The sequence below is a fragment of the Leptinotarsa decemlineata genome, unplaced genomic scaffold (genome assembly GCF_025532065.1).
Source record: "Leptinotarsa decemlineata unplaced genomic scaffold, Ldec_3_MD MMD2_P_RNA_scaffold_9, whole genome shotgun sequence".
Classification (NCBI taxonomy): domain Eukaryota; kingdom Metazoa; phylum Arthropoda; class Insecta; order Coleoptera; family Chrysomelidae; genus Leptinotarsa; species Leptinotarsa decemlineata.
The window spans coordinates 2,455,284-2,467,512 of NW_027412536.1; the positions used below are offsets into that span (position 1 = coordinate 2,455,284).

The window sequence follows — 12,229 nt, forward strand, 5'->3', positions numbered from 1 at the left end:
TTGAATAATGCCATCATTAAATGAAATGGGCCAAGATGTATGATGAAATTATTAAATTTTGGATGGCCTAATCACTTTTCACTTTTAGATCGGTCTGACTGAAGGTTAACAATTGGATTATTGTTTGGCAAATTGATTTTGGGTTTTTAGACTTGAATAACATCATGTAAAAATTTCAACCACACTAAAATATTTTGAAAAAAAAATTGAATTTAAAATTAGCGTCTGGCACAGTTTAAACAACAATAAAAATATCTGGCAATGATAGATTCATGTATCAAAAAATTCAATTGAAATTAAAAAAAGAAAACTTTTAATGATTTAAAATATTTATATTTTATCTATACAGGTACGATGCGCACTGATGAACGCAACCACTACTGCCAGCCAGATAGCCTGTATGTCTTCCGGGAGAGTGAGAGATAGTATATCTAAAAACTGAAATTTTCTCTCGACGTTGCTAGCTCTCTATTTAGAATCATTAACTGAAAATCGGACTTGAATATGGAATTCGAATTTTGCGTTGAAATTCGGTATGTAGTGTCAAAATCGATTTCTTAGCAACTTTTTCGATTAACTCATTTCGGTATCTCTAACGCGAAGCAAAATATAGAGAATTTGCCTTTCGCAGGATCGCAGTAGGCTGGGTTTGAGGCTGTCACTCGGGGTTAGTAATGCGAAAAGTGAGGCCCCTGAAGATCTGTGCCTGTACAAAAAATCAAATATCTGCTTTCAAAATGACTAAAATACAGGGATGACTTCATCATGAGTGTATCACACTGTACAAATAACAAAATAATTTGGCAGTTGACAATCGAGAGGGACCACCCAAAATACGAGATTCACATTTGAAAATAAAACTTGTTGTTTAGTTACTCCATATCGATTGAGTACTTTGGTAACTGCATTTGTGAGATTCATTAATGAAGTCAGAAGGTGTGAATTTGAGGATTTTACATCGGAATATGTGGACGACTATTAATATTATCAGAAAATCCTTGAAACTTATCAAGCACTTGTCCTTTATTATGAAAAAATTCGTGATTATAACTGAGAAATTGAGAAAATCTAAATAATTTGTCACAGTACGGCCCTGCTCCGAAGCTAACGGAAACGTTCGATAGTGAGTTGTGCATTAATAGTGTTTTTTTTTAGAGAAACTTCGCTAATTAGATTGAATTTTGCGGAAGGTATGAGTGTCAATAGAGGGGGGAAACCCCCTTGTGTAAATTGGACCCCAACATCCTGAGATATAACATTAGACGACGATGCCGTGTTATTGGACACCCCGATAGGCAACCAAAAAATAATAGAAAAAACAAAAGTAGCAGAACCGAACGCAAGTAGAACCATCGAGACTACAAAGATTTTTATAAAATTTTGGTGAAAATTAGTAGCCGATTTGGAAAAAAGTAGATAATATTGATGGAATTCAGAGTATAGGTGAAAAAACGTTAACAACCAACGATAATTGTTGTTTGATTACTTGGCAATTGTTAGATAAAAAATTTAAAAATATTGATATGGTTGGTAGATGTCGAGTAAGAATAAATTTCAAAGACTTTAATAGTGCAAATTATCTTTCAGAAGTAAATAATTCTAAAGTGTTCAAAGAAAAAAAAATTAAATCATACTTACCAAAATTCTTCATTTATAGACAGGGAATTATTAAGGGAATACCTATAGATTACACAGGGGAGGAAGTTAAGAGTAAAATCAAACCCCTAGATCAGTATAACAGTCTTGAAGTTGAAAATGTCAAACGATTCAATCGAAAAGTGATAGACGAAAATGGAAAGGTAAATTACGTACCTACTCAAACCCTTCTGGTAACATTCAAAACACAGAAGCTCCCTAAAGAAATTCATATCAATAAAGTAGTGACAACCGTCTACCAGTATGTCCAAAAAGTTTTACTTTGTTATAATTGTTATCATTACGGACATATTGGCAGACCGTGTAAAAGCAAGCCAAAATGCTTCAGATGTGGTAATAATCATTTGAGTACAGAATGTCAAAGTTTGACAAAAATCAATTGTTTTCACTGTAATGGAGAACATTTGCCTTATGAAATGAAAATTTGTCCAGAGTTCGAAAGACAAAAATCCATAAAAGCTACAATGATGGAACTGAATATAAACTACAATGATGCGGCAAAAAAAATATTAAACAGAGTTATGCAAATGCCGTTAGCGGAAAATTTTAAAAAATAGAGACGGAAGCCAATGCGCGACCATCAAGTTCACTTTTTCAGAATAGGGCAAAACGACCTAGGTATTCATTAACAGAAATTGATATTCAAATAGCTCATAAAGACATTATTTCACCTATTGAAACACCAAGAATAGTTGAAGGAATTTTATAAAAACCACAATATAAAAATAATGTACATGATATAAGTACTATAGGAAATATTACAGAAAAGGATTTAGTGAAATGTGTGTTAGAGTTGGTTAGTTCAATAATAAGAATAATGAAGGAAAAAATTCCTTCGAGGTTGATGAAGCAGATGTTCTAAGAATGACAAAAAATGGAATAAATAATACAAATATTCAACATTCGATAAATTAAAGAAAGAATTCAATTTTTGTCAATGGAATTGACGTTCAGCAGTAGCAAATAAAAACAATTTAGAACATCTGCTTGATGGTTCAAACCAAATACATATTATAATTTCTCTGGCAATGTAGTTCGATTGGATCGAGATGATGGTAAAGCAGGAGTAGCTATTTTGGTTACAGCAAATATTCATTATGAACAAATACCAACCAATATTATTACATTTCTTGCCGTGTGTGTGAGAGTTCAATTGGGCAATATAAATAAATACAATAAATAAATACAATACAATATCGGTAACATAACTATAGTGTCACTATATGTCAAGCCTAAAACTATGATCTCAAAAGAAGAATGGATTCAGTTTTTCAATAACGTACCAAAACTATGTCTGATAGGAGGGAATTTTAATTCACACCATACAGCATTCGGTAGTGAAATTAAGGACTCATACGGCAAAAATCTTTTGGAATCCCTAGGGGAAACCAACCTAATATACCTGAACAATGGAGAACCAACCTTAGTATTATATCTGAACCAGAAAAGAAGTGCAATAGATATCACATTATGTTCACCGGATATATCTCAATATATTACCTGGACTACAAGTACGGACCCCCACGGATTGAATCACCTACCAATCTTCATTAAACGCTCAATGGAAAAGAACACACAAAATATGGAACCTTCGAAAGGCAAACTGGGAAAAATATACAAACAATTTTGAACAAACAGAAGGAGAGGAGATAAATTACCAAGAGCTGATGAACGAAATGAATAAAGCCGCAGAAAAATCTATACCCAAATACCCTGACAAAGATAAATCAAAGAAGAAAACTGGTAAAATCTGGTGGAATGATGAATGTGATAGGGCATGTAAGAAAAGGAAAGAACTGTATATCAAATACAGAGATGAACCGTGTATTGAAACTCTCAGTAACTACAAAAAGCAAGACGCAATGGTGAAAAAAATAACAAATAAAGCGAAACGAGACAGCTGGAAACATTTTTGTTCATCGCTGAAAAGAAATAATAATATGAAAGAAATATGGAATAAAGTTAATAGGTTCAAAAACCGGAAACAAAGTAATAGAAATCCAATAATCGAAGAAGGGTGGATAGAAGAGTTTCATAACAAAATTGCACCAGCCTGGGTGAAACCCTTGATAGAATTTGATGAAAGCCATATAAACAACGAAATACAGAAACCATTCACTCTCATGGAACTCAATATACCTAGCTCTTCGTCAACATAACAAAAGAGCTCCAGGAAAGGATAACATACATTACTCCATGATTGCAGAACTGCCAATTGAAATAAAACAAAAATTACTATCTATTTTTGATAGAATATGGAGTGGGCAAATAGAAATCCCACAAGAATGGCACAAGTATATATATAGTGGTACTTATACTCATACCAAAGAAACCTGAAAATCAAGTCGACTCCTATAGACCAATCACTCTTGCTTCATGCGTCATGAAAACATATGAAAGACTTATAAAAAACAGAATTGAAAGGTGGTTAGAAACGAGCAAACTCATTCAGCATAATCAATATGGCTTCAGGAGAAAAAGATGTACTCAGGAAGCAGTTGCAAATCTTATAATAGACGCAAACTTAGCATTTACCAAAGGAAATTCCATATCAGCATTATTTTTAAACATACAAAACGCATACGATAATGTGAATATGGATATTTCAAAAGGCAAGATAGAACAAATGGATTTTCCTCATATTATTACAAAAACTATATTGAACCTCTACCTTGACAGCAAAAAATGAATGGGTACAGGGGAACGAAAGAATCCCCGGACAGAGTAGTGTGAATGAGGCAGAACTGGTTGCGATCGAGAGAGTGATAGGTATGTGGGATATGAATGAGAGTGTAACTGTGCTAAGCGATTCTGCTATGGCTGTGGAACGTTTGAAAGCAGGAAGAACGAGGAATAAGAGGGTAGCGCGTATACAGATGATGATAGAGGAGAGGAAAGTGAGAGGAGCGCGGACCTGTTTAAGCTGGAAGCGCGGTCATGAGAACAACAATCTTGGTAATAGAAAAGCGCACGAGGAGGCAACAAAGGGAATGAGGAAAACGGAGATTACATGGGAAGTAGTGAAAATAGGGAGTAAGAGTGAAGAGAGGAAGAGGATTAAAGAACGAATCAGGATAGAATGGCAGAGGGAATGGGACACGGGAGAGGCTGGGCGGCTGTTCTACATATTCTGCAGGACAGTCGGGAGTGAATCATTGAATCTGTCGCGGAAGGCCATCCAGCTGCTTACGGGACATGGTAATTTTCCGGGATACCTTGCCAGGTTTAACCTGGGCCCGGAAGTGCCATGTTTCTGCGGCTACGGTGAGCCCGAAACGGCGGAACATGTGATAGAAAGATGTATGGATGGAGACAGGATTGGGTGGCGAGAATAGAGAGAATATAAGGAGCGAGAAAATGGGGAGATAACACTGAGAGGAGAGAATGGAAAGAATAGTGAATGGATAAGGTTTGTTAATGAATGGGCGGAGAGTGTGGTGAGGGATGAAAGAGAAGGGTAAAGAGCAGGCTGTTAGCTTGGTGCCAAAAATCTGGAGTGCCGAGGACTTGGAGTGCTGGCAGCGGTCTCCCCAATGGTGGCGACCATGGATATTGTTCGGGCATTCAAGCAATGTACAGATAAAAGAAGAAATGTTTTATTTGAATCATTATGATATATTGTATTTATTTTGATTTAGTATTTTATTGTAAATGTTTATTATGGAAATAAGGAAAAGGGTTTTCCACCCCTCTAATTTGGGGGAGCATGGGTCCTCGTGGCAGTGGTTTCGATAGATAGAGGGAAGATGCTCCATTGAAAGGCCTTCGGCCAGGACAATATCGAGCGATGGCACTATTCATGTCCATATCAACCAAACTCATTCAATTTGCGGACGACTTTTGTTTCTACAGCGAAGGAAAAAATATAGAGCAATCTTTACGAGAACTTGGTTTAAACATGAATATGTAGGGAACTACCTTAATCAACAATCCAAAATATCTTCAAAGAACGAATGTCCAATAAATGGACTAATAGAGAATATATCTATACAGATGGCTCAATGATAGATGATAAATGTACTTGTGCATTTTACCATTCCAATAATGAATATTCAGAAACTTTTAGACTATCTAATAAGGCATCGATATATACTTTGGAAATCGTAGCTATTCAAAAAGCCCTTGAATATATTAAAGGAAATGATAAAACGAATTTCATGATATTTACAGATATTGATATTTACAGATATCAAAAGTGCTGTAGATAAATTCAGAAATCTACAAATGGACAGCAATCTTTCACATATTCTTTTGAATATAATTGATTTTAATGAAGACATTCTAGAAAGTAACAAAACTCTAGAAATTGTATGGATTAAGGGTCACGCAGGAATTAAGGGAAATGAAATTGTGGATAAAATGGCGAAGAAAGCAGGTGGTAACAATATTTCTAATATCAAAATACCATACACGGATCTAACGAAAGTGTTCAGGAAAGAAATGTTCTATCACTGGCAGGAATTATACTCTGGATCAACTTCTGGTCAGAGATATAGGATAATTCAGGAGAATCCGCAAAAGTCTCCGTGGTACAGATATGAAATTAACAGAAACTTCATGAGATCAATCTGCAGAATGCGAACTAGACAAGCAATGTACCCAGAATATAAATTCAGAATAGGATTAGCTGAAAATCCAAATTGCTCATGTGGAACAATTGGTACATTAGATCATCTAATTCTATAATGTATCGAAAATAAAGAACATATTGACAACCTATACGAAATACTGGAAAGTGAAAATATGATATAGGGTCCGCCATCTAACGGTTTTTTTTTCAACTAGTGCTTATTTCGTGAATGGTAACACTTAGCTCATGTTTGATTAGACAGATAATTAGTTTTATCTTCCGCTGAATGAATAACGTATACGCTTGAAGAACGCTGGGAAATATTGCGACATTACTTTGAAAATCATGGTAATGTTGCAGAATGTGTGCGAAAATTGCGTACGGATTTTGGAAGAAGAGTAGCACCGTCAGCTTCGTATGTTCGTTATCTTGTGAAAAAAGTGAAAGAAACTGGCATCCTCATCGATAAACCAAAGCGTGAAAAGCCAAAAACAGTGCGTACACCCGAGAATATTGCTGCTGTGGCAGAAAGTGTGCGTGAAGCGCCATCAACATCAATTCACCGTCGTTCTAAACAATTGAACATTTCGAAGACATCATTGAGACGAATTTTGCATAAAGACCTTGGAATGACGCCATACAAAGTCCAATTGGTTCAGGAATTGAAGCCAACTGACCATCCAATGCGTTTTGGCTTCGCTAAGTGGGCCTGCGATCGACCTACAGAAGATGCTTTTGCAAAAAAAAAACATCTTTTCAGATGAAGCTCATTTTGATACTGTTGGACTATTATTTGTGGGGTGCCGTCAAAGATAAATGTTACGCCGGCAAGCCAGAGACAATTGAAGCTTTAAAGGACAATATTCGTGAAGCCATTGGTGAAATACAGCTGCACACAATCGATAATGTGCTTAAAAATTAGACCGATCGTGTAGCCTACTGCATGGCCAGCCGAGGCAGTCATTTGAATGAAATTATTTTCCATTATTAACCGGAAGGATTGTACTTTCAAATAAAAAAAGAAATTCGAAAAAATATTCAGTAGTTTTTTTTATAGCATTAAAAAAAAGTTATTTGGCGGACCCTATATTACCAATAAGATTGGGAGAATTTCTAATCAATAGAAAAAATAAAAATCTTTTTAAAATTCTATTCGAATAGATCAAAAAGGTTAATTTAGAAATATAATTTTACTTTTCAGTGATTATGTATTCTCTAAATAACCAGAACTACCAGCTAGCTTATAAGTCGCGTTCTGTCACGTCCCAAACGAATATAAAACCGTTCGTATAGTGTAAGGTGAAGATAAGAATAACAGAAAGAAGAAAAAAAAGTAAAGGAAAAAAAGAATGGAAAAATTAAAAAGAAATAAAAAAAATGAAAAAAAATTAAAAAGAAGAGGAAAAATCTGTATATATTTAAATTCTTAGATAACTCAACAAAACAAGAAATTAATTAAAAAAAAGAAAAAAGAGAAAACTAAAAAAATGAAAACAAATATTGAAAAATGAATGAAATAGTAAGAGAAAAATAAAAAAAGAAAAGGAAAACAACTTATTAGGACTAACACTAAACTTTATAAATGAATAAGAATGTATTATAAATCTAGAAAATATCAAAATATTGTAGAAATTTGACATGTTAAATCAGACTGGCAAATTGGTTATACCAACGCCATTTGAACTCATTACACACACACACACACTAAATAATTTGTAAAAAAATAGGTAAAGTGTTTGGGTTACACTGACACATTCAAAGGGATAAAGATGAATCCTGAGCAGATATCAGCTATTTAATTTTGAGCGATCGAGAAAAATAACAAACCCCAAATTTTTGGGGTTTATAAATTATGACTAGCATTTTTTGTGAAAATTTCCTTTGTTACACTTATTAAAGAAAAACAAACTGGAGATGGAGCGAGGATGAACAAATTGCATTCAAAAAAATTAAAGAAGCATTTATTGAAGTTAAGATGATATATCATACAGATTTACAGGTACGTTTTATATTTAATCTGATAAGTTCTGAATATGATATAGGGAAATACTAATATCAAATAGATGAAAATGATGAGAAAAAATTCTTGGTTATATAAGGGGAACAGTCAAGGGCCCAGAACTAAAACACTATGTAAATGAAAAGGGGGCATTAGCGGCTATTTTCGCGGTACGCCAATGGAGAACACTTATCGTGGGAATTAATTTAGTAATAGTTACCAACAGAAAGAGGTCGTCAAATTTTATGCGAATGTGAGGCACTGGATCACAGGAGGCAAGATATCTATGAACAACATTCATTACTCAAGAGAACAAAATCGGGGTCATTGGCAGGGTTTAATGGAACCTGAGGTATCAAACGTTCTGTCTGCCTAACCTCACCTTCATTATTTCCAAAAAAATATGACAAACACCCAATAAGGTACAAAATAGTACAGGAAACCAGATTGGTAGAACAGGTGTTATTTACTTGGACTTTACCAATAAGGCGCAATTATTGAGACAATGAAATCTGTTTCATTTTGATTTACTGAATTTTTTTATGTAATATTCTCCACCATAAAATAAGTGTTTGCAATTGACTATTTTAGTGCTAATTTTTTGATAATTTGGGTTACATTTTTGTAATTTTTGTAAGGATCTGTTCATGAAAATGTTGATTGATGGTCCACAAACAAAATATTTAATCAAGTCATTTCAGCAAGAACAAATAGGTTTGCACCTAATTAGATGCATCTTTAATGATGACCTCTTTTCCGCAAATTAACATTATATTTAATATTGAATTATTTATAAAAAATTCTTTACATTCCTAATTCGAAGACAATAAGTGATCCACAAAAATATGTGATAATAAAAAAAAACGGCTCTCAAAATAAATACGTTCAAAAATATCTTTACCTGTAAGTCTGCAAGCTTCTTCCCAAGTGAATTTTTGAGAGTCTTATGAAACTGTGACACTTTATGTGAGTGCTGGTTGCCCAATTTTGTGATTTTAGTGTCTTTCAGTCCCTCATATCGTGCCTGAACGTTGGTCAACTAAAAAAAAACACACATAATTGAAATAAGTGTGCTAAGATAAAATTTACTTTCTTTCAAAACTGAAGCAGATTCTCAATCATTTCAATTCTGCCTATTTTTCAATCTAGGAACTTTATTTGCTTTGCACAAGTACTGAAAGACAGTAAAATTACCGTAGCTAAAAACAATAAATTGAAATCCTTTTTGTAGAATTTAATATTGAAATACTCAGAATAAAGGAAAATTAGTTGCATCAATCAAAAAATAATATATATATATATATATTGAATTCATAAAAAATTACTGAAAAAAATTCCAAAAGAAATTCAACAAAAAATTCATTTTCTCAAGTACTAGAATTTTGAAATCACTTCTCAAAGCATGTTTCACCAATTTGGAATCACCAGAATATCTAATTTCATTTATAAAAGCTAATTTAGTGTCAGAAAGCTTCACGAGTACTTTTGAATATAATCACTCTTGGAGAGTAGTTAAAATCTAAAGAAACTATGTGGCGCGAAACTGTTTGTTTTTTTCACTGAATATGACTATTGAATGGAACGCTATGCTATTCATACATGTTTTAGTTGGGTACTTCATCAATTTCCATGCTTCTCTTGTTCTTCATATCGTTTATTCATAGAAACTCACATTCTGTAACCTGTGGCAAGAATAATGTATGGCCATGAAAATCTATTGCTTTTCCAAAACCATTTTCCATGCCAATATCTTGAGAATGGTTCAATAAACCGAAACCGGTTGTAACAAATAAAAATCTTACTTGAAATTAGAGAAAAGTTATTTTTTTATCCTATATTTAATTTCTAAAGAATAAATAGGTCATCGATCGAACAAACTTCTATCGATGTTCCAATTGTTCTTGATCTAACTGTTGTATTTTTCTGATCGAGTTTTACCATTTTCTTTCTGTTTTTCGGATATGAGTCGAGCCAATAATAAAGGTTTCGTCGATCTATACAATCACTTTGGACAAATCCAAGAAAAATGCCGCAAGTCAGATCTCCCTTCTCCATTGATTCCACAATTTCGTTACTAAAAGAACAATTCGTTCAGGCCAGTCTCAACTCCCTACACTGTAGGTTAATGGAGTGACACCTATCAGAAAACAACTACTCCTCTGGCTAATACCACGAAGGGCGTTGAATTATATCCGAAAGGTCAGTGCAGGATTCTTCACAGAAGTTATTCCTGCATATGCTGTTGACGATACAACTGCGTTTCCAGAACAAATAATTAAAAATAAATGTAAAAAGCCATAGGTGACAAAAGGACTGAAAACATCCTCTAGAAACCTGCGCTCACTGCATTATATCAGAAATATATTACGGCAACAGAATGGGGGAATCGAAGAATAAAATTTAAGAAATTTGGTCAATTATTAATGATGTAAGAGGTAAAACAAAAAAGAAAAACTCTGAACTCTCACTTAATCCTAATATAATAAATGAGTTCTACTGTTTTATTGCTGAACAGTTGAGTAACACAATTCATGCTCCATATGATCCATTGATCAACTTAGAAAATATAAATATTCATGATAGTCTTATTTTATAGATAGATAGATAGATAGATAGATAATATATTTGTCTATTTAGGTTGTTCTTACAACATGAGAAATGTCAAAAAAAATGAAAAACAAACAACAAGTACAAACACATTAACAATAGTCAATTTCACACAAAAGTTAAAACATATTGGATGGATACATATTAAAAACAGTACATATAATGCATACTACATAGATGAAAATGAATCAGCCACACTTTTGAATGAAATCGTCTAAAAGTATAAAATGCTCCTTGGATTAAGAACTTTTTCAGTGTATGTTTAAAAGTTTTTATTTTTGTTTCCGATTTCATGCTTTCAGGCAATAAGTTGAATAAATATGCCCCTGCATGTAGAGGTGATTTTTTGTGATGTGATCTGAGTATGGGATGTAAGTGAAAGTCATTTTTCTTTCTCGTATCGTATCTGTGGTACTCACTGTTTTTGTTTAGTTTTCCTTTATTTAAAAAGGTATACGTCAGTAATTTATACAAATAAATAGATGTGAATGTTAAAATATTATTTGTGAAGGTGTTCCTACACGATTCTTTGTGGTCTAAATCATATTTCATTTTGATGAACTTTTTTTGTATTCCAAAGACTCTGGATGTTTCTGTGGGTGTTTCTATATGACACTGACCTTAATGAATTGTTCAAAACACTTCATGACATTAAAAATAAAAACACGGCCGGATATGATGATATTTTTGTTAAGATTCTCTTGAATTTACCACTCAATGCTCTAGAAACTTTGGTCGCCCTTATCAATACCTCATTCAGAACTGGCTCATTTCCTTCTTCCCTGAAGACTTCCGTTGTCATTCCACTACATAAAGGTGGTGATTTAGATAATCCCTCCAATCTGCGTCCTATTTCCTTAATACCGACTTTAGCAAAAATTATTGAGAAATTAGTCAAAGAACGTTTAGATTAATTCTTAAAACTGCACTGTATTATAAGCAAAAACCAGTTTGGGTTTCAAGAGGAAAAATATACAAATGATGCTATCTTCTCTTTTTTATATGAAATTTACTCTGAATTGAATGCTGGTGAAGTAGCCGCCGCAATTGTTTGCGATATTTCAAAGGCGTTTGATTGCGTCAATCATAAAATTTTATTAAAAAAACTTCATAAATATGGATGTAGAGGTGTAACGAACACTTGGTTCGAATCGTACCTTTCAGGTCGGAGTCAAATGGTGAGGACAACGGAACTCTCGGAAAACAGGGCCATTGAATCTGGTGTACCACAGGGTTCTGTGTAAGGCCCTATTGTTTCTGCTATATATGAATGACATATCTATGATTAACATATCTGGTAGTTTCACTCTATTCGCGGATGATACTACAATATTGTGGAAAGAAAAAAAAACTCGGAGCTAAATAAAATAATATCATCCGACTTGAAGAAGGTGAAG

At 33.6% G+C, this 12,229-nt stretch overlaps 1 protein-coding gene across 4 annotated transcripts in view; it reads right to left on the minus strand.

The window, feature by feature from the left end:
• Positions 1-12,229, minus strand: part of LOC111510666 (protein Loquacious) — a 70,170-nt gene that overhangs the window by 10,329 nt on the left and 47,612 nt on the right. For 3 of the 4 annotated variants that reach the window (XM_074170407.1, XM_074170408.1, XM_074170410.1), the window contains one exon: positions 9,127-9,264. The exons of the other annotated variant lie outside the window; for it this stretch is intronic. In XM_074170407.1, coding sequence (XP_074026508.1) covers positions 9,127-9,264 — 138 coding nt within the window. The remainder of the gene's footprint in view (positions 1-9,126; positions 9,265-12,229) is intronic. 4 annotated transcript variants of the gene reach the window in all.